Source organism: Astatotilapia calliptera, chromosome 7, assembly GCF_900246225.1.
Source record: "Astatotilapia calliptera chromosome 7, fAstCal1.2, whole genome shotgun sequence".
NCBI lineage: Eukaryota > Metazoa > Chordata > Actinopteri > Cichliformes > Cichlidae > Astatotilapia > Astatotilapia calliptera.
The window spans coordinates 59,375,750-59,397,009 of NC_039308.1; the positions used below are offsets into that span (position 1 = coordinate 59,375,750).

At 38.8% G+C, this 21,260-nt stretch overlaps 3 protein-coding genes across 11 annotated transcripts in view; 1 reads left to right on the plus strand and 2 right to left on the minus strand.

Annotated features, from left to right (window-relative positions):
* The window catches only part of psmd7 (proteasome 26S subunit, non-ATPase 7), a 4,857-nt gene extending 699 nt beyond the window's left edge, over positions 1 to 4,158 (minus strand). The window contains exons 1-7 of the mRNA XM_026176202.1: positions 3,997 to 4,158; positions 3,508 to 3,599; positions 2,105 to 2,197; positions 1,925 to 2,022; positions 1,738 to 1,818; positions 1,534 to 1,625; positions 441 to 639 (exon numbers count right to left, since the gene is read on the minus strand). Coding sequence (XP_026031987.1) covers positions 441 to 639; positions 1,534 to 1,625; positions 1,738 to 1,818; positions 1,925 to 2,022; positions 2,105 to 2,197; positions 3,508 to 3,599; positions 3,997 to 4,070 — 729 coding nt within the window. The 5' untranslated portion in view covers positions 4,071 to 4,158. The remainder of the gene's footprint in view (positions 1 to 440; positions 640 to 1,533; positions 1,626 to 1,737; positions 1,819 to 1,924; positions 2,023 to 2,104; positions 2,198 to 3,507; positions 3,600 to 3,996) is intronic.
* The window catches only part of LOC113026922 (dynein light chain roadblock-type 2), a 17,900-nt gene extending 9,474 nt beyond the window's left edge, over positions 1 to 8,426 (plus strand). For 2 of the 3 annotated variants that reach the window (XM_026176207.1, XM_026176208.1), the window contains exons 2-5: positions 4,984 to 5,062; positions 6,905 to 7,072; positions 7,198 to 7,262; positions 8,125 to 8,426. In XM_026176207.1, coding sequence (XP_026031992.1) covers positions 5,005 to 5,062; positions 6,905 to 7,072; positions 7,198 to 7,262; positions 8,125 to 8,175 — 342 coding nt within the window. In that variant the 5' untranslated portion in view covers positions 4,984 to 5,004 and the 3' untranslated portion in view covers positions 8,176 to 8,426. Of the gene's footprint in view, positions 1 to 4,162; positions 4,220 to 4,983; positions 5,063 to 6,904; positions 7,073 to 7,197; positions 7,263 to 8,124 lie in introns of those variants that run through there. The other variant, XM_026176209.1, reaches the window with a different exon arrangement.
* Positions 8,427 to 14,852: 6,426 nt separating this feature from the next.
* The window catches only part of LOC113026923 (genetic suppressor element 1-like), a 39,532-nt gene continuing 33,124 nt past the window's right edge, over positions 14,853 to 21,260 (minus strand). For all 7 annotated transcript variants that reach the window (XM_026176212.1, XM_026176211.1, XM_026176217.1 and 4 more), the window contains exons 13-16: positions 20,791 to 21,177; positions 20,278 to 20,577; positions 18,573 to 18,676; positions 14,853 to 18,436 (exon numbers count right to left, since the gene is read on the minus strand). In XM_026176212.1, coding sequence (XP_026031997.1) covers positions 18,299 to 18,436; positions 18,573 to 18,676; positions 20,278 to 20,577; positions 20,791 to 21,177 — 929 coding nt within the window. In that variant the 3' untranslated portion in view covers positions 14,853 to 18,298. The remainder of the gene's footprint in view (positions 18,437 to 18,572; positions 18,677 to 20,277; positions 20,578 to 20,790; positions 21,178 to 21,260) is intronic.

Sequence of the window (21,260 nt, forward strand, 5' to 3'; positions counted from 1 at the left end):
TAATAAAAGACATTTAATATTGCTATTTGATGCAGTATTTGACCACAGATTTTTACGATAAGACCCCCCCCCAAACACACACAGAGCTCATATTCACACCAAAGGTTTTGTTTATCACAGCAATTAAAAACACATTAGTAAGGCATATGAATATTTTATCACGATATTGAAAATGCCAGTTCATTTTTGAGTTTTGTTTAAAAACACTATCACACTAAACACAGTTTTCCTTATTACGTTTCTGCATTGATTATTAAAGTATTTGTAAAAATTTAATGAAAAGAAAAGAAAAAAAAAAAGGTAACAGCCACGTCTTTAATTTAGTGCAAACATGAAATTCCCAAAGTAGCATACAGCTATACGTGTTTTATAATCTCTTGCACTTAAAAAGCTGCCAGATTAAAAATAAAGTAAACAGACCTCAAACATAAACAACTTACCAGTAGATTTACATCAGGCAGCAGGTTGAAAACATCCTGCAGCTGGTAGATGATCTGGTGGTTGATGGGAAGTTTGCCAGCAGCCACCCTCTCTAGGTAAGAGCGGATGTCCAACAGCTTAGAGTTGAGTCCCTTTAGGCCGTGAACCTGGTTTGTGATGCGTTGTGATAGTGTGCCCACCGTTGTATCTTTGATGTCTCTGTAGAGGGGATGCAGCTGTGTCACATTTAGCTCACACATGTGAACAAGAATCAACTTGTTTTTTATTTTCTTCTCATTTATGTGTTCCCACAAAACACCCCCCCCCCCCCCCAAAAACACCCCCCCCCCAAACAAACACACAGTGCAGTGTAATTATGCATGTTAAGGCCAAAAAAACAATGCAGTGGTTGCTAATGTGATGTATCCTCAGCACAACCACATTACACTTGGTCAGAGGCGCATGTTCACTAAAGACAGTGAGTAACAAAGACTGCAAGAAATTGATCAGCACAGTGGACAAAGGATATGTTATTCCCTCTGACAAGAACAACTAAATATTGCATGGGACATGAAGAGGTATATCACAACTCATGAGAACTTTGTCACTTCACATCCATGCAGTTACAAAGGATTTTATATTTTGCCTTTTATGCATTTAAGCCAGCTGAATAAAAATTTTATATGTTGGCAAAAACGTTTTAATTAAAAGAAATGAAGCACAGTGTAAAAGTGAACGCAGTGCCCGGTTAATTTAATTGTGTGTTAAATTTTGGTCCAATTTCTTTATTTCTATTTTTCTTCTTCTGAGAGGTGCAATTTAGGCGAACGAGGATGAATGTTATGTTGATACAGAGATTTTTACATCAGCAGGAACATGAAAGCATAGTTATGTTTATATCAAAGTCTAATTAAAACATTTTTGTCACTAAAATCAATTTTTATCTCAACACCAATCAAAATAATTGTGATAAAATTTGCCATAATCATGCAGCCCTAGCAATGCACAGTTGATGCTCTGTACTGTTATACCACTTATTGTTTGTTTATTGAAATTTCTATTCCACTAACAGTGTAGCATTAATGTGTTTAAATTCAAATGTTTGTTCAGTACCTCAGCAGGTGCTCCACTCCCACTTCTTCTGCTTCCTCAGCTCCAATCTCACTGGTGACATGTTCAAATGTCTTGGACGTAGGAGTGCCATCCTAGAAAGAAGGAATTATCCATATGAATTAAGATTTTTTTAATCTGATCTGAGGAAAAACAACTAAACAAAGTACTTGTTCCAACTTTTGTTGCCCCTTAGCGATCACTTACATCATGGATTTCCTCCACAGAGATGTATGCTTCTGTGGGCAGACCGAGATCTTTGGGCTTTACGTCTATGATGACCAACACCTGGAAGTGTAGAACAAACGTTTATGTCAGAATGATTAGAATTAAAGCGAGCTGATGTCCACAAACATGCACATTAATACAAGGAAAAAGCAAATCAGTTACTTACCGAATTGGTACAGTACCGCTTGATGAGCTCATTGATGGCAATGTCATTCTTGTGTAATTTGGGTCCTGTGTGGTACCAGCCAACTATTCGTTCTCTGGCTGAAAAAGTGAACGCAAATGTATGAATGACACACTAGTATTAAAAACATACTAATTTAAGAGACAGAAGCACTGCTTTTACCATTAACTTTCTTGAACATGCCATACATGTTCTCCAAGTAGTCATGGTCCAGGAACCAAACTGAGTCATCCCTGTCATCCTCATCAAATGGCACTGGGGAGGAAAAAAAACAAAAACAACTTGAGAGTGTGTTTAAAAACTGGCTCAGAATACATATTCTGTGCTGTAGCAGGAAGTAATGAGACATGAGACAACCCTGACTTAATAGATCTTCTTAAACTGGTACATCACTTATTTTTACACTGGTGTCCTGTAATCGCTTAATAGTTAGAACAAAGAAAAATAATAATTAAATGAATAAGGATATGGCGCAGGGGAGGAGAATGTCAGATAAATACTGGGGAGCAAGAGCATATAGGGATTTGTAGGTGTGAAGACCCCATTATATCCACTGTATAGCAAAGCTGAATATAAACTGACGTCACATCTGCTGTCGCAAGTCTGTTTCTGCCAGCTGTGCACCTCTCAATTTTTGTAATCTGGTGTGTTGTGCCACTGCAGACTTGTGTTGAAGACACAAGTGTGTAACTGTCAGTTTTGACCACTGTTTTAATGCTATATCACTACAAAAGAGATTCACAGCTTATACAAAGGGAGATGTTGCATTAGTCTGAAAAGATGAGACTTTGTGGAAAAATGCTTTATTTTTGCTTTTGACTTCTCTTCCTCCTATATCAGCGCTGATGTGGAGATTTTGTCTGATCAATTATTCAGAAGAACACTGCACCGGCTAAATTATACACCGGCTGTGTGCTGACGCTACCGATAGCACATGAAGTCACCAACGTGACCAGTGTACTGAGCCCTTAAAGGTAGTGATGATGTGTTGTCAGGACAATCTGGGTAAAAACTGGCTGTTATGAACGCACTGCGCCATGTCCAGGCACATACAACTTCATAAAAATGATTCCAAGCTTTAAAATGAAAACAAACATAAGTGTTTGAACAAATGTTTTATCACTGCTTTAGAAACAGCATTTGTCTATATTAACATGGCAGAAAATGAATCAGGTTGGTCACCCATATGTTTAGTGGACATGCTTGTGTCAAAAAGAGGTTGAAAAGCAAAGGTCAGAAACAGAATACCAGAGATTTCTTTACTTCAAATGACAAAGATGTTTAATGGTTATTAAATGCAAGAAAATAAAATAAAGCAGAAATCACAGACTGTGAGATGCTGCTGGACTTGGTAGACAAAGTTAAAAGATATGTGGGAATAAGATAATCAAGAACCTAACACAGGCACTGGAGTCATAACGTGTCCGTTTCTGACTGTTCTAACTAAAACACATTCCGTGAACATATATTTTCTAAAGATATAAACATATTACAGTGGAAATGGACAGTGTAAATGCTTGGCTTAAGTATTTTAAGGTGAAAAGATGTCTGAGGATGTACTTTACCTGCAAAACTATTTGAGACGTCCAGAACTTTTTTCTGCCATGACCCCAGGAGGACACCGACCACTCGTTTCTGATTTCCCACTTTTCCTATCCTGTAGATTCAAGAATTTAAAAAAGAAACGAGCAGAGGAAGCTGTTATCGTCACAGATTTCTGTAAAAATGTAATCAATGGAGCCCATACAGTCTGACTCGTTAGCTAACCTGTAAGCTAAGCTAGAGTCAGTGCACAGCTCCGTCATGTTTAATGACACCAGATCAAACTGTTCGGGTACGTGGATTAGTTTGTAGAAATGCTAATGAATAACATTGTTTTAAGGATTCATTAACAGCTCATACAGTACATTGACACTTTAAGAAGCTAACTAGCTAACGGCACTCTGACTCAGCATGGCTAACCTTAGCTTAGCCTAGCTGCGGCGTCACACTTCAGGACACTTTGGAGTCCAATATTGATAATAAGACGGAACTTAAATACAGATCTCACTGACCTGTTGAAATGATCCACCACGCTGAGCAACACAAGGGGGTGAACGACCACATTTTCCACCGCTAACTCCGGCATTTTCGCAGGCAGGATAAACAGAACACAACACACCTCCACACAATGACGGCTACGCTACACTTCCGCTCGCTCCTGACGTCTCTTCCGTTTCTCTTGGCAACAGAGAGACCGTAGAGACGCACAAAAAGAGCAAGAAGGCCGACGAAATGGTACGACTTTATGAACAACTTTTAATTCAATTCAATTCAGTTTTATTTATATAGCGTCAAATCACAACAGCAGAAGCCTACATAATGATAACTTTAATTATGTTTATGTTTACCAAACAAGGTGAACAATACATCAACCTGCCAGTACTTATCAGCTACCGTTCTTTTTAAGGGGATACAAGTATTATAACAGGTTTACAACCCGAAATGATACAAACCACTATCAAATAACCACTCAAAGTAGGAGTCTTGGCTTTATATTTAATTTTGTGTTCATTTACTATGTTATATTTTTATTTTCTCTTTACTACATTTCAGTAATATTATACGAAACTAATCACACAATCACAATGGATTATGAACTATATAAGACAGAAAGCCTTAGTATTTGTTCTGTCATTTGATTCTAGCAAGCTACACTTAGTATCTGAAAATGAATGACACTTCCGATAAGTAAGTAAAGTCAAATGGGGGTGACTTTACTCCCATTACTTGAGTATGCCTGCTGCCACTTATACTTGTAAGACATTGTTATAAATCATTCCAATTTGTTATCGCACTAACAGTCGAGAAGCAGGGTGTAAATAGGCCACATACATTAATAAAAATGTCCTTTTTTTTTCTTTTAGAATATATTTAACATTTTCTAACTTTAAATGGGACACGAAATCCCTCAACCATCAGGTTGATTACAGTTTTATCAGTTCTGGAAAAGCCACATTTTTTATGTAAACGTGCGCCTGATCATGTTTTTGGTTGAGCAGGGTGAGGAAGTTGAGGCACAAATGAAGAGGATTGAAGCCACTAAAGGTGTTATTGGAACGCTAGTCGTCGATCCAGATGGTAAGCAACACCAAAAAGCAGAGCAGTACTGCTCAGAATGATGCTCTGTCGCTTTTTTTCACAGAGGAAATAAAATATTCATGGATGTTATAATTAGTTGAAATGGAAGAAAGTTAATTAAGGTAAAAGACAAAAATAATGGTCTGCGGCAGCTTAAAACCCTCTTTTGGTGTCAAAAAGTTACTGTTGGGGTTTTCCGAAGAGGCACGGTGTTAGTTTTGTAGCTGATAGCTATCGACAGTTCATTTCAGTAAATAACTAGCAAGAGCAGCACAGATTAGTGGCTCCATGAAGGATTACAAAGGAGCAAGTTATTGCCTAACAAAAACAACACAGTGTAACTGCATGGTTAACACGTTTTCTTACACCAACACTGTTTGCCATTAGAACGTGAGCATGTGCGTGAAGAACGATCCAAATCGCTCTGTGTACACACTGCTGAAAAAAGGTGTGAAGAGATGTTTTCATTTTGTATTGATCTCTGTGCAGAAATGCAGTTAAAAAGCTGAAATGCAGCTCAGTTTTGCTCAGTTTCAGTAAAATACTATTACTACAGAGGACCAGAAAGGGACTCAGCTCTAAACATTCTACATGAGGACAGAATGAAGTGTTATAGGACAGAGTGCTGTGCTCACAGCTTTGAGTCATCCACCCGCCACAAAGCACTTTCAGTGCTCAGTTAAAGTAGAAAAATGCCGTGTAAGTACCAGTCTATTTCCATTTAAAATTACACACTCTCTGATAACATTTAGCCTTCTCATTTCAAATAACTGAGCACTCTAACTGTCACAAACCCCCAAAACAATATAATGTCACCTTTTACTATGTTAAATTTACTGTTAAACTGCTTTCAGTACCATAACCGATACCGTGCCTCTTCATTAAATCCCAACAGCTGCTTTTTAATGCCAAAAGATAGTTGTGCTCTAGAGGAGAGCATTAATAAATCTGGCCCATGGACACAGTTATTATTGTAGTTCATTTGTATTTGGTTTCCCTTTCAGAGAACTACAGCGAAGCCACGGTACAAGATGCATTAGGCAACTGAGATATTTTTTTTAAATAATAGATTTGCAGTGTTTAAGATTTTTTGTCAAATTATGCAGTCATAAAGCTCTGCAACACCAAAGATCATTTTTATGTAGTTTGTTTTTCTCCTTCTCTCAGATCTGTAATATAGAACATTTAAATATCTGTGAAAATGCAACAGTTGAGAGAAAAAATGACTAAAAAAATGAGAGCAGATTAATGTCTGAATGTTACAGTATTTAGTAGTAATTTAAAAAAATACATAACCTCACATGGCATACAGAAGAAGAAAAAATGTGTGCTTAGATCAAGTGTTAGAGTCCAGGTTTACACCGTGGAATAATAATAATAAATAATAATAAAGCAGCTCTCCTCTGGATGAATCCTGCGCTCCACCTGAGCTGTCACATACATCTGTAACTGTGACATTCAAAATTCACTAGAGAATAAGAGAGGGAGTGAGAGGGCCTCAAAGTTAGAGTGTGTGGGCAAGAGTCCCACAGGATAGTGTGAAACAGAGAGAGAAGACATATCCAGGGAGGAGGGAACTGAAAGCACCATGTAAGAACTGATGAAAATGGTCAGACAGATGACTTTATGTTTGTAAATTTAATCTGTTTGATCACTTTTGCTCAGTTATTCCTGATCAGTGTGTGTAAACAAGTAACAGCTCAAACATGTGCATGACTGATGCTCTCAGCTATTCAAATAGGAAGCACTAAACCTCTGCCAAAAAGAATATTTATCCAGGAAAATATTAAAAATACAGTCTGAATGTCTGATGAATTTCTGAATGAATGAATTTCTTTTAAGGTGTTCCCATCAGATCAACTTTGGATCAGTCCATGACTCTACAATATGCAGGGCAACTTCGACAACTTGTGGTATTGGCCAGAAGCGCAGTCAGAGATATTGATCCTCAGAATGATCTCAGTGCCCTCCGAGTCCGCTCCAAGAGCAATGAGATCATTGTTGTAACAGGTGAGTGTAAATTAGTTAGGGTTTGTTGACTTAATGATTTTAGTTGTTGTGATGTAGTTGTTGACTTTTGGCTCAGTTGTTTGCCTGCATTTCCATGGTTCAGCTTGTCTTTTATGTCTCTGCAGAGAACAACTATCTGGTGATAGGCATCCAGAAGCTTCCTGAGCCAGACGTTTCCATGGGCATGGAGGTAGGGGTGTTGGGTGTGTTGCAGCACCACCTGCTAAGTGCAAAAAGAAAAAGAAAGAAAGACAGAAAAGTTTTAAAATGTTTTAAATAATATTTCTGTTGTTATTTATCTTTTCTGCCTTTAAATAACCAGGCACCATGGTCAAATTATGTCACATAGCCTTGTCACCAGGTGCTACAAATGCATCTTTCAACACACAATTGTACGAAAGCAAATTTTAGATTTATTTTTCAGTTTGTTTGTTTGTTTTTTGAATGATTAGCTTGTAAAAAGGTCATAAAGGAAGAGCAGCAGATTGATGAGCTCCATCCTCATACTCATGGAGGCTGCAAACTCTTTGAATTGTCTCCGTGTGTATCAGCGTCTTCTTCCAAATCATAATTTTCCAACTTCCGGTCATGGTTATGGTCAACAATGATGCCAAAGAATATCACACATCTGTCCCAGATGAATGTTCTAATGGACTCTTTGAACTCATTAGACATTAGTTCCCAGAATCAGGGAATTTATCACCTTAACCTCTGGATGCAAGTCACCTCTGGATCATTATATAATCCAATAAATGTCAAATACGGTGTATGCCTAGCATTGCATATCAGTATCAAATATTTTGAGAACCAATTACATGAAAAAATTTGTTTTTATATCCACTATATGGGTCACTTTTTAACTGTTTCCGTCATATCAAATCCAAATTACCCTTGAGGTAACGTATGTACACACATTCCACTATCTTGACATTGACTCACTATCCACATACTCCCGGTAGGTCTCAGAAACAGCTTCATTGCCCTGATACTTTATTCATCTTGTTCCTCGTCCTCTTTTTCCTCCTGCTGATCAGACTCTTCCTTATCCTCAGACAGGTTCACCCTTGGGACTAGAGTATCCTGGTTGGCTACAGAAGGAGTGAAGTGATGGCTATTGATGTGTGCACGCTGAAAGACATGGATGAGATGAATGTTTCAGCTGAGAGAAGAAAAGAAGGAGGCAAAATAACAATGTCTGTCCTTGAAGCCATTTTTAATCACATCATAAGAAGACCACATACATTGTGAGGCTGTGCACACTGTCACCACTAGATGGCAAGACAGCGTTATTTTTTCAGTTCACTGGTGACACGTTTCAATGTCTTGGATAAATAAACTAATACTCGTCTCGAAATGTTTTGGTGCAACTTAACATTCACTGACATCTTGGATTTCATCCAGGGAGATGTACACTTCTGTATGCCTGACTGAGATCTTTGGGCTTCACGTGTATGATCAACACCTGGAAGTGCAGAAGAAACGTTTATGTCAGAATGAATAGAATTAAAGCGAGCTGATGTCCATAAACATGCAAATTAATAAAAGGGAAAAGCAAATCAGTTACAGTCCAGGTTGGTACAGTACCGCTTGATGAGCTCACTGATATTTTTCAAGAACAGGTTCTCAAAGTTGTCATTGTCCAAGAACCACACTGTTTCTTGTCATCCTCAAGAAATGAGACTGAGGAAAGAAGGTGCTGGCACAGTGAGTTAAAGTATGTATTCACTTTTGATCATTTAGGTCAATACTGTGCTGGAGCAGTAATAACACATGAGTAAAGGCCTGATTTTATGTATATTTTTTCATCTTAAACTGGTACACCACAATGATTGCTTAGTTCAAGAAATTACTCCTACAACTACATAATAATGTCATGCTTTAAAATGAAAAAACAAACAAACAAACAAACAGAAAAAAACAATACCAAGTAAATACAGGTCCATTATTGCTAATACAATACCAATACTGATACTTTTAACCTATAAAGTGTCAAAATGCAAAATATATTTTAAGTTTATTTTGTATTTTTGATTTCTTATGTTAAGTTCCTGTATTGTTATTATTAGTTAGGGTTTAGGATTCAACTTTATTGCCATTACACATGTATAAATACAGGGTAACGAAATACAGTTTGCATCTAACCAGAAGTGCAAGAGCAGTAAGTGCAATAAGAGCAGATTATATACAGATAAGTTAAGTGGAGAACAAATATATAGATATATACAGATAAGGGCAGGATAAATGGTGTAATAGTTATGAACAGAATTATGTACAGAGAGACCAAATATACAGATGAGCTACAGACAAATGTACATTGTGTATACATATGTATACTGTTGTATACATATGTACAGATATACAGATGGCCTGTATAGCATACAGATGTTCTACATTGCTATACAAATGGGCAAATATACAGATGTACTATGAACAAATACACAGATGTGCTACATAAATACATACATAGATGTACCAGTGTGTGGCAAACAGATCTACAGAGTGCTATGAATATATCTACAGTAGTGGAAGCGTAGCGCTCTGAACTGACTATAACAGTGAACAGTGTACGCATTATAACAGAGACTATGTATGTCAGTGTCCTAAAATCTATAGCCGTAACCAATGTGAGAATATGGTGAATATTGAGAATGAATGACAGCAATGATCGTGGTCACTAGGAGTGTAGAAGGATTGAGTGAGTGTGGATGAAAAGGTTCAGCAGGGGACTGAGGTCAGTAGGGTGACAGCTGTGGGACAGAAGCTGTTCCTAAACCTGCTGGTTTTAGTCTGAAGGGTCCTGTAGCGCCTTCTGGAGGGGAGGAGCTGGAAGAGTGTCTTGGCAGGATGAGAGGAGTCCCTGAGAATGATGTTTGCTCGGCGTAGACATCTATTCTTGTGGACATCCTCAGTGGCAGGAGGTGGAGTCCCTGTGATGCGCTGAGCGGTTTTCACCACCTGCTGCAGTGCCTTGCGGTCAGCAATAGAGCAATTTATGTACCAGACTGTGACACATTTGGTCAGGATGCTCTGGGTGAGTTTTAGTCTTTGTGATTCACCCGTGTCTCCTTGTTTATTAGTCTTTTTCTGTTTGTCACGTGTTATCTCTTTGTCTATGTAGGTTCCCTTTGTGTCTCTCTCCTCTGTCTGTCCTGCTTCATGTCATGTCAGGTTTTAGGATTTTTTCAAGTTACTGTTCATGACAACATTTTGACAACCACTAAATCACAGTGATTGCACAATAATTACTTAATAAAGTAAAACACCTTTCAGCTTTTTATTTATTTTAAAATATCACTTTCTGGAGACCTGGAATATAGATCGTCCTGAGTCTAAAGCATTTTGGGTCAGCTTCTGTTGTTTAAATGTATTACAGACAATAAATAAAATAGTCAAACCAAAAAGGTTCAGACATTATTCATAGTACATGTTTTTCATTTCCAAAAAATAATTTGTTACACAGTTAAGTGAGCTCAAACTAAACTTAGAGGATAGAAACAAAGTATATCAATCGTAATACCAATACCAACGTTATATACAATCAAAAGTTTAAGAACACTTGAAAAATGGCAAAAAATCATATTTTGCATGGTTGGAGCTTAACAAGGTTCCAAGTAGAGCTTCAATATGCAGCAAGAAGAAATGTGAGTGAGACAAAACATTCTTTTGAGCATGCAGTTTATTGAAAACAACGCTTAAACTGAAACAGGCTGTTTTATAGCTGATCGCAAGTTTAGGATCACATGCCTTTAAAAGGCCAAATCTGTGCAAAAATGTGGATTCATTGTCATTTTCTGTCAGGTATTCACACTGTCATGACGTTCTGATGGCAAAGGCAAAAAAAGTTTCCCTTTTGGAACGTGGTCAAGTTGTTGAACTGCAAAAGCAGGGTCTCTCGCAGTGTGCCATCACTGCTGAGGTGGGAGCAGTAAGACAGTCATTTGGAATTTCTTAAAAGGTCCTGAGGGTTATGGAACAAAAAAGTCAAGTGGAAGACCCCCAAAAATTTCACCATCCTCGTCTCCTTGAACACCACAGAACTGACCGTTTGGACTTTGCAAGAGTGCACCAAACACGGGTCATTGAAAGTTGGAAGAAAGTTTTATTCTCTGGTGAGAAAAAATTGAACCTTGAGGGTCCTGATGGTTTCCAACATTACTGGCAGGACAAGCAGATCCCACCTGAGATGTTTTCAACGCTCCACAGTGTAGGAGGCGGCATAATGGTCTGGGGTGCTTTTTCCTTCAGTGGAACAATGGAGCTTCAGGAGGTGCAGGGGGGTCAAACGGCCACTGGCTATGTCCAGATGTTGTAGAGAGCATCCCTCATGACTGACGGCCCTTGTCTGTGTGGTAATGACTAGGTTACCACACCGGAAGCACTACACCTCTGCCAAAAAGAATATTTATCCAGGAAAATCTTCAAATGAAGTCTGAATGTCTGATGAATTTCTGAATAAATTAATTAAAACAAAACAAATTTCCCACGTGTGGGACTAATAAAGGTTATCTTATCTTATCTTATCTTAGTTTTAAGGCATCCCCATCAGATCAACTTTGGATCAGTCCATGACTGTATAGTATGCAGAGCAACTTCAAAACCTTGTGGCATTAGCCCGGAGCGTGATCAGCGATACTGACCCTCAGAATGATCTCAGCACCCTCCGAGTCCGCTCCAAGAGCAATGAGATCATTGTTGTAACAGGTGAGTGTAAATTAGTTAGGGTTTGTTGACTTAATGATTATCTGTGATATGGATGTTGACTTTTGGCTCAGTTGTTTGCCTGCATTTCCATGGTTCATCTTATCTTTTATGTCTCTGCAGAGAACAACTATCTGGTGATAAGCTTCCAGAAGCTTTCTGAGCCAGATGTTTCCATGAGCAGGGAGGTAGGGGTGTTGGCTGTGTTGCAGCACCCCTTCCTTAGTGCATAAATAAATAAACGTGTTAAAATGTTTTAAATAATATTCCCATTATTATTAATCTAGGAAGTTTTAATAAATAAGTAATAATACTTAATATGTCTTTGCTCTTAATAGCCAAGCATCACGGTCAAATAATGTTACATATCTTAGATGCAGTTGGTTAGAAATTAAAAATTGCACTCAAACAAATCTATTTTTTGAAAGAACGAGCAGCAGATTGATGATCTCCATAGTCATGCTAATGGAGGCCGCAAACTCCTGGAATTGTCCCTCTGTGTATCAGTATTCTCAACCAAATCATTTTCCAACCTGCGGTCATTAAAAACATGGTAACGATTCATCACAATGACAAAGAGACTGAAACACATCTCTCCGTGATGTTTGTTCTCAATAGGATGAGATGTTATGTAGAGAAAAACAATCTAAGTCTGATGTTTTGTGGGCAATAGTTTGAATCCCCTTCTCATCTTAAAGAGAGTGATCTATTTTAGCCAGAAGTTCAAAAAAGTGTTCATAAGTTTTATAAAAGTAAAAGCAGTCATTTGCAGTGGGGAAATATTGTAGTATAATCAAAGTCCAGCTACCTACTTGACTAAAATTGCTTAGGTGTTCTCAAAAAATGCATGTGATATAGGAGTGGTGCAAGCTCTAAGTGTGAACTTGCATTAAATCATGCCTGATGATAGCAAAACTAAAAGTAATCATTTCTATCTTATGTGCACAGCTTTTAGTTTGGCTAAACCTGTCAAATAAATGTCAAGGCAGAAGTTTTCCTTCAGGCAAGAAATATAAAGCGACATATAACATAACAATTACTTTGTGCTTGTGTTTTGAAGTTGAAACATTTTTTTTCGAGATAAGAGAGAAGAATCGGTTTAGGATCACACTGCGCTGCAGAACACAGAAAATGTTTCTGTTTTTATGGATGTGAAATTGAATCGCATGTTATGGTCTTCACAGTCACTGCACGGAATGCAGTTAAATAATCTTTTGCTGATTTTGGAGCATCAGGTCATACAGCAGCTTCAAATGTGGTCATCAAAACCTCCCAATCGTGAAAAATCTTTTCAGGAAAATCTCGTGTTTTTTTTTTTTTTTTTTAAATGAACTGAGATAGGGTTTGTTGACTTAATGCTTATCCACGGTATAGTATTTATTCCATACCATCTTATCTGAGCTGGAGACCACGTAGACCCTTTAAAAACAAAAACAAAAAAACAGAGACCAGAACTCATTTTTCAAAAACTGATGTCCCTTTAATTCTGGGACTAAAATATATATATATATATGACAAGTACATTACTGAGTACAGAATGGGAAATAGGTGCAATAAATGGAAATAGGCAGAAACATACAATTCTAAAAACCTTGAAAGTTAATATTTGGTAGGACCACCTTTATTCTCCAGCACAGCCTGTGTTTCTTTTGTAATTTCTTGAACCGATGTTCAGGAATAGCTCTCTGGGCTTCTTGAAGGACATTTAAATGTCTTCTTTGGATGTCGGCTGCGTTTTGTTGCATTCTCTGTTGCAATGACGCCATACTGCTTTATTAATACTGAGGTCTGGGCTATGGGGAGGCCAATCCATGACTGATGTTCCACCGTGTTGTACAAATGGGTCACACTCACAGTTGTACACATTTCCTGATCTACTTCATACATATTGACGATTTGAGCCAACAATTTCAAATTTGGATTCATCACTTCATAAAACCTGTTGCCCCTGATTTTCAGTCTAGTTCTTGTGTAATTTGGCATCTCAGCCTTTTCTCATGATTTCCCTTACTTGAGGCTGCCTTCTTGACAGCCACCTTTACAGTGAGACCATTTCAGATGGTCCGTGAACAGTAGATAGTAGATCGAGTCGAATCTCAGGTTCTGTGTCAGGTCATTGCTGGATTTTGTTTTCTATGGACATGACTTACAGATACCGTTCTTTTCTCCTTCATTTGTTTCAGTTTCATTTGCGTACTTCAGATTTGTTAATGACACACTACAGACCCTGATAAGATATGTCACGGTTTTGGCTAATAGCGCTCTGGAAATCACCTTGTTGATCAAACTTATCTTTGTTACTAGCAGCCTGTCACAAAAAATGCCAAAGTCCATACATTTAAAATTGGTTCCTTGATTAGTTATGTGTAAACATAACACTGATTCATCCCTTGAGTTAGGTGACTGGTGTAATAACTCATGGGCCAGTGTTAAGTGGTTGGTACAAGGACTAAATTAAAAGTGAAATATGAATAAATGAGGGGAGTATCAAGACTTTTACACTGTACTAGATATCAGGGCTTTTTTCCCCTGTGCAGACATGCCTTACACTAATGATTAAAAAGAAAAATCCAAACGGTATCCACTTCTGTCGTTTAAATCCCATACACTGAGGCAATAAAATATCAGGTGAAGAAATGACTAAGGGAGGGCATGCTGTCAGCAGCACATTGATGCGGACTATTTTTAAACCTAGCAATCACAGCAACTGAGAGTGCCTCCTTAAGTGCATGTTAAAGTCTGTTATTAAAACTTGGTAATGCTATCCTTTCAAATATAACCACCAGGTCCACAGGAGATGCTCGCTGTCTGAGAATTACAATGATTAAATCCATTCATAATAATTATGGAGGACACAATTTGTGTGCAAACTTTGAAGACCTCCAAAGGCTTGGGAGTTTTTGTTGCTGCTCTCAGTTTGTTTTGTTTTGTTTTTTGAGCTATGGAGGGTCAGACATAATGACATTTTGTACATTTTAATCAGCTATTCTGTGTAAGACCACTTGCTGAATAAATGCAAACACAGACCTCTGATAAATATTTCAGAGAAGTAAAAATTCAGATATGCAACAATAACAGTGAGGAGTTTTTACAAGTATTTTAATGTAAATTTACACCCGAATTTACAGCAATATACCGTATGTTAATAAATAATTCATTGCCATTATACAGCCCAAATAATAAATTACATAACAACGGATTGAAGCAAATAGGCAAGATTTCACAGCAGGTTTGCAGAGGAGACGGAAAAAGTGACGCAGGACGGTCAGGTGAACTGGAGGGGAGGGCGGGATTGCTACGGTGCTTGTGCTTGTAGATAGAAACTGAACAAGTGACATTATTTTTTGTCTTAAACAAAAAGAAGTCTCATCAAAATACCAGTGAAAGGTATAGTTTGTTATTCTGTCGCTTAGGTTATGCATAAAACAATAAATAATTATTACAGGTGTCTTTTTTTAAATTAGTTTTGACATGAATTGGAATAGTGAACTAAATAGTTTGGCTTTTCTCTTCCTGAAAGTAGTTTTCAGTTGAAATTGGACAAAAACTGTGAGAAATCCTCGCTCAAGTGATGCAGAATCTGCATTTCAATGACTTATTTATCTCTCTAACATTTATGGTCATGTTAAGGGCTTTGAGACACAGACTCCCGGGTGTACCATCCAAAAAAAAAAATGGTACATGACTGACGTTTCTCCATCCACAGTGCACCTCTCAATCATTTTAGCGTCACGTAACACCGACTGTGCCAGTCTCCTTAAATTTCTAAACCTTTTCATTCTGACCAGCAGCAGTTTAAACAAAGCATATGGCTTCCCACGACAAATGGTTAAACCGATAAAGCATACAAAACTCTTCATCTATCACAAGTGACATTACCCATTAAAAAAATCTGACCTAAAAAAATGCCATTGATACCATTTGCTGTTATATAGATATTTTAGACGTTCCCTACGCTCCGTAGAGCTTTTACCAGCGACACACACCGCTTCATCTGTCAGATATATATAACTAAGCAACAACATACAATACAGAGGACGGTCAAGTTTCCCTCTGCTTACATTTCAAGTGCATCCTGTCAAGTTTAAGGCCTGAGGTGTGCTTGATTCCTTGACTCAATTTTTATTTTCTGAGGTCCAACTGGGTGATCATTGCACACCCGGATTACCTCATTGCTGCCCAGAGAAGCTACAGATATGTGCCTGCTGATACATTTATTTAGTGTAGACTGAAACATTTTAAATCCATATGAAAATATGACTGTACACTGGGCATACAGTCTTGTGAAGGAAAAAAAAAAAAAGCACACTCTCTTTCGAATCTAAGAATGAACATATTAGCACATAATAAATGATCTGGTCCTTACTGGGTTCTAACATTATTTAACTATAACCTCAGATAAGCATGCTGCATTACACCGTGTCATTATTAATTTCACCAAAAACTATAACAGAATTTCCAAGCAGTGCATGAAAAACTAAGCACACCCTCACTGCCTCTATAGCAATTAAGAGCAGCTAGGTGCTGGCTGATTGATTGACCATCAGCAAGTGTGAGAACCTCTATAAAAGCAGTTTTGGAAGTTTGCAGCTCAGGAGCATTCAGGTGTGTTTTAACAAAGTGCCAAGGAGATAAGACATCAGCAGTGATCTGAGAAGCAATTGTTTTAAAAGAGTTATGAGGCCATTTTCAATTTTTTTTAAGTGAAAGATTATTAACAAGTGGAATACATGCAAACCAGTTGCCAACATTCCCTGGAGTGGACGCCCCAGTAAATTTACCCCAAGGTCAAACGCTGCACTGCTCAGAGGAACTGCAAAAACCCAAGAGCTGCATCTCAGGCCTCATTCAGCATGTTAAATGTTAAAGTTAATGACAGTACAGTTAGAAAGAGACTGAACTAGTATGGCTTGTTTGGAAGGGTTGCCAGGAGAAAGCCTCTTCTCTCATGGCAGCATGGCTTAGGTTTGCAAAGTTGCATCTGAACAAATTACACGATTTTAGTGGAACAACTTGCAGAAATTAGGTCGTGCAGCAAGACAGTGGGCCTCATTCACAAACAGTGGTTACACACAAATCTGTGATTCATCGATATTTTAATATGCAAACTTGTTTGTAGTCTATAAAGAAATTTAGAAGTGCCCCTGGCCAAGTGTACAGAGAAATGTCTCAGAAAATGTAAACACCTGTCTTTAAATACTAATATTATTACTGCTCCTGCTACTACTACGAATAATAAAATCAGGATTATCAGAATTACAATTAAATAAATAAAAAATTGAAAAGGTGGAGGTCTTTTAATTTAAATGTATTCCAATATCCCTTTATCTCATCTTACATTAAATGTTCTTTTTTCATTAAAATGACTTCTGTCGTATCGCTGGATATGATTCCTTAAAATCCAGTGTCTTGGCACTTCTCCACAGATATTAGAAAAAGAAAGGATTGAGTTTCTCATCTTGGACAGATCAGCTGCTCCTCATTCTTCAGCTGTTTTCTTTTTTATTTTATTTTATAGTCTGTTGTTCAAACTTGTTTCAGTTTCTTCAGTCAGACTTTTTCCTGCTTTCTTCCTTAGCACTGCAGGTCTTAACAACATCACCACAGCTGTCTCTACTTCGCTTTGAGGTCAATGCATTTACATATATAGAGAAATCGGGCCGTGGCAGTATGAAGATTGCAGAATCCTGTTGGATTCAGATTCAGTAACAAACGTGTGTTGGTAAAACAAAAAAGGGCGCTGGGCGCAATTTATGATTCCAACAACATTTTTTCATACACGCTTGTGTAACAAAAATTTACATAAATACTAGTGAATGAGGCCCAATGGCCCTGACAATGTCCAGACCTCAGCCTGTCTAAAAATCTGTGGCAGGACCTCGAGAGAGCCATGCATAAACAAATGCAAGAAAACCCCAGTGAACTGAAGCAACGCTGTAAAGTAGACTGAGCCAAAATTCTTCCACAATGATGTAAGAGACTGCTGCAGTCATACAGAAAATGTTTACTTCAAGTTATTGCTCCTAAAGGTGGTTCTTCAAGCACTGAACTGTGAGGTGTACTTAGTTCTGACACACTGCTGTTATTGTCCAACTGATATTGCATTTGAACTGTTAAGGACCAGATGATTTTTGTGATTATGTCCTGATAAGTAAAACCTTAGAACTGAAAGAGGTTGTACTCTCTTTTTCACATTGCTGTACTTGAAAGCCAACTCAAGTAGGAGTGGTTAGCGTTACTCTAACAACGATGCTGCCGTAGCTACGCAGTGTTGTTGAAATCCATGGGAAGAATCAGACCGTTTAAGCTCTACATGGACACCATGGATTACAGTTACTGTGATACAAATATAGCAGGTAGTAAGGTGTATCTGGGACCAGTCATGTGACAGAATTGACTGTCCAAAAAGGGTAACAAGACAACTGTTGGCTCCGTCGAGTGCTTCGAGTGAGGAGAGTGGCCCGGCTCCAGCCCGTTCTTGTTACTGTTCCTCCGCTGTCAGAGGCTTTGGAGAGTCTGTGTCAGAGGTCACCTCGGCGTGTGCCCGTTCACTTGGCCCCTGCCCCAGTGAATGTTCGGTAGAGTCAAACACCTCCTGAAGTGCTCGAGCTGGGCCTGCAGTCTCTCCCTCTCCTCTCTTACTTTCTGCCTCTGAGTCACCAGCTCCTAATAAACGAAGGATAGACACGGCTGTTATTACAGAAACCAAGGCTTTATGCACCAAGCTACATTGCTACAACAGGAGATGGCAACACTGGCACCAAAGAGTACACATACGTGGAAGACACAAAATGATGCTTACCCCCATAGTGATAGAGAGCTGCTCTGCAGTTCTGGTCAGATTGTAGTTCTGTGCTTCGAGTCTTTTACACTGACTGTGAAGGACTTGCCTCTCTATACTCCATTCTGTGAAGAGAAAACAGGCAGTTTCAGTTAATTATATTGCATTTTAACTTGTCTTTTACTCCAATTTTAGCCCCCCTGAGCTCACACACACCAGTGTACCCGCTGAGCTATTTACTTTTGATTAGAGGTCTAAAAGATGTCTAAATTGTATGTAGCAGATGACGCTAACTCAGGGTTTAAATTTAGATTTAAAAAAACAAAACAAAAAACAACTTGAGTCTCTCTAAATCATGTTCGTCCATTGTTTCAGTGTCATTTCAATGCCTTTTCCTTCTGCATGTACAATTAGTCCATGCAACCTTTGCACTGTTATCACAGGGACATTATTTCAGAACCTGCTGATCTACTGGGATTTCCCCACACAACCATCTCTATGGTCTACAAAGAAAGGCCCAAAAAAGAGAAAATATCAGTGAGTGGCAGTTGTCTCTGGGTTGTCAGAGGTCACAGGACAATGGCCAGAATACTTCACGCTGACAGGAGAGCAGCAGTAACTCATTACAAACAAGGTAAAGGTAACACATCAGACCATGAAGCAGATGAGGTACAACAGCAGGTGCCAATACTGTCAGCTAACTACAGGGCCTCCTTTCACCCACTACCCAAGATACAAGATATAGTATCATTGCTGACCATGTCCATCCCTTTATGACCACAGTGTACCATCTTTTGGTGGCTGCTTTCAGTAGGACAACGCACCATGTCAAACATCTCAGATCATTTCAAACTGGTTTCTTAAATGTGACAGTAATTTCACTGTACTCAAATGGCCTCCGCAGTACTCAGATCTCAATCCAATAAAGCACCTTTGGGATGTCGGGGAGTATCTGCAGCAACTGAGTGATGCCATCATGTCAATGTGGAGCAAAATCTCTGAGGAATGTTTCCAGCACCTCATTGAATTTTTGCTAAAGGAAAATGGGGGTCCAACCCCTATAGCCCACTGCTCCGACCAATTAACAAAGAAATAAAAAAAATTCTGAATGTTTTTTAGCAAAATATATGAACATCAAGAGTAAATGTTACATATATGCAGTCATTTTTGTAACTATAAATCATGTAATAAAGAATTGAACTGTTTGGGGTTAAATTTATTAATGTATGGTCTTACAATAGGGTTACAATATAAAGCAGATTTAGCACTATATAAATAAAACTGAACGGATCTATATTTATCCAGAAGACATAAAGCTCTCCAAGAAATCCATAGTGCTGCACATCTGCCAAGACATTTGATGTTTTTCATGTCTCAATTCATATATTAAATTAACAACCTACAAAAAATTAACATGCAGGTTATAGGTGGTTGAGAACTCTTAAGTTTTAAAAGTCAAGAATTTCAAATTTGAGTCCCTGCATCTCCGGCTAATTCTTTTACTGTTCACTGATTTTTGACCCGACTTCTGAGATTAATCTCACACTCTTGCTGAAAACTATTTACATGCAAGTTGTATATGTAGGCATTTGCAGTGCACAACTTTTACAATTATGTATGCAACAAAATGTTTTTACATCATGTATATAAATAACTTTCTCTGTTTTCATCATATCACAGAAAAAGCGACTATTGGGGTAATGCATGTGCTATGTCACTGACTCACCGTCCACATACTCCTGGTAGGCCTCAAAAATAGCTTCAATGCCCTGCCACTTCCTTGGAAGATCCTCCTCCTCCTCCTCCTCCTCTTCGTCCTCTTCCTGATCGGACTCTTCCTCATCCTCAGACAGGTTCTCCTGTGGGGCTAGAGTGTCCCGGTTGGCTACAGAAGAAGGGAAGTGATGGCCATTGATATGTGCACGCTGAGAGACATGGATGAGATTTGAACTTTTCAGCTGAGAGACGCTGTGAGGCTGCGAGGGATCGGCCTTCACGCCGGCCTCTGGGACACAATTTGAGAGTCCTTAAGAAGAAGAGAGTGAGACAAAACAAACAAAAAGCAAAGTCAGTCCTTGTAGCTCTTTTTAACAGCTTGATGTGATTTTCACTTAACGTGATAGGAACTGGACTTTTGTTTACATTTTAAAGGCAGTGCAGTGCACACTGACACCACTAGGTGGCAAACCCCTAACATTAAAGAACAATCAGGTCATGCACCTATGGGAGCGTGGCTAACCTTTGTTCTGCAGTGTGCTGTGTGTGGACTGCAGCACAGCCTGATGGAAGTGCTGAGCGAAGGCCTCAGGGGTGAACCGCTCCAAGGGTCGATTCCGCCCATTCTGCACTTGACTGGGCTCCTTTTTCTGAGCAGCAGCAGCGCCAGTGCCAGCGCCGTTCTGGAGGCCCTGGCGCTTCCTGTTCGATTGTGTCTCCACGAATTCAACCTTTTCATGATGTGGGGCCAAGGGAGGAGGGAGCCGAGTCACCGTGGAGTCTACAGGTGGTTTGTGCGCGTCGTTATGAAGGTGTTTATGTTTGCTAAGATAGGGAGGGGAGGGGCTGGGAGAGTCTGGGTACAGGTGTCCATTTGACGGACACGGCAGAGGTGCTGAGAAGGAGTCACCTAAAAGAAAAGCAGAAGTTTTATTAAAGAGTTGTTTGCTGATTAATCGAGAGCGCATGCATTCATGTTTCCTGCGTTTGTCT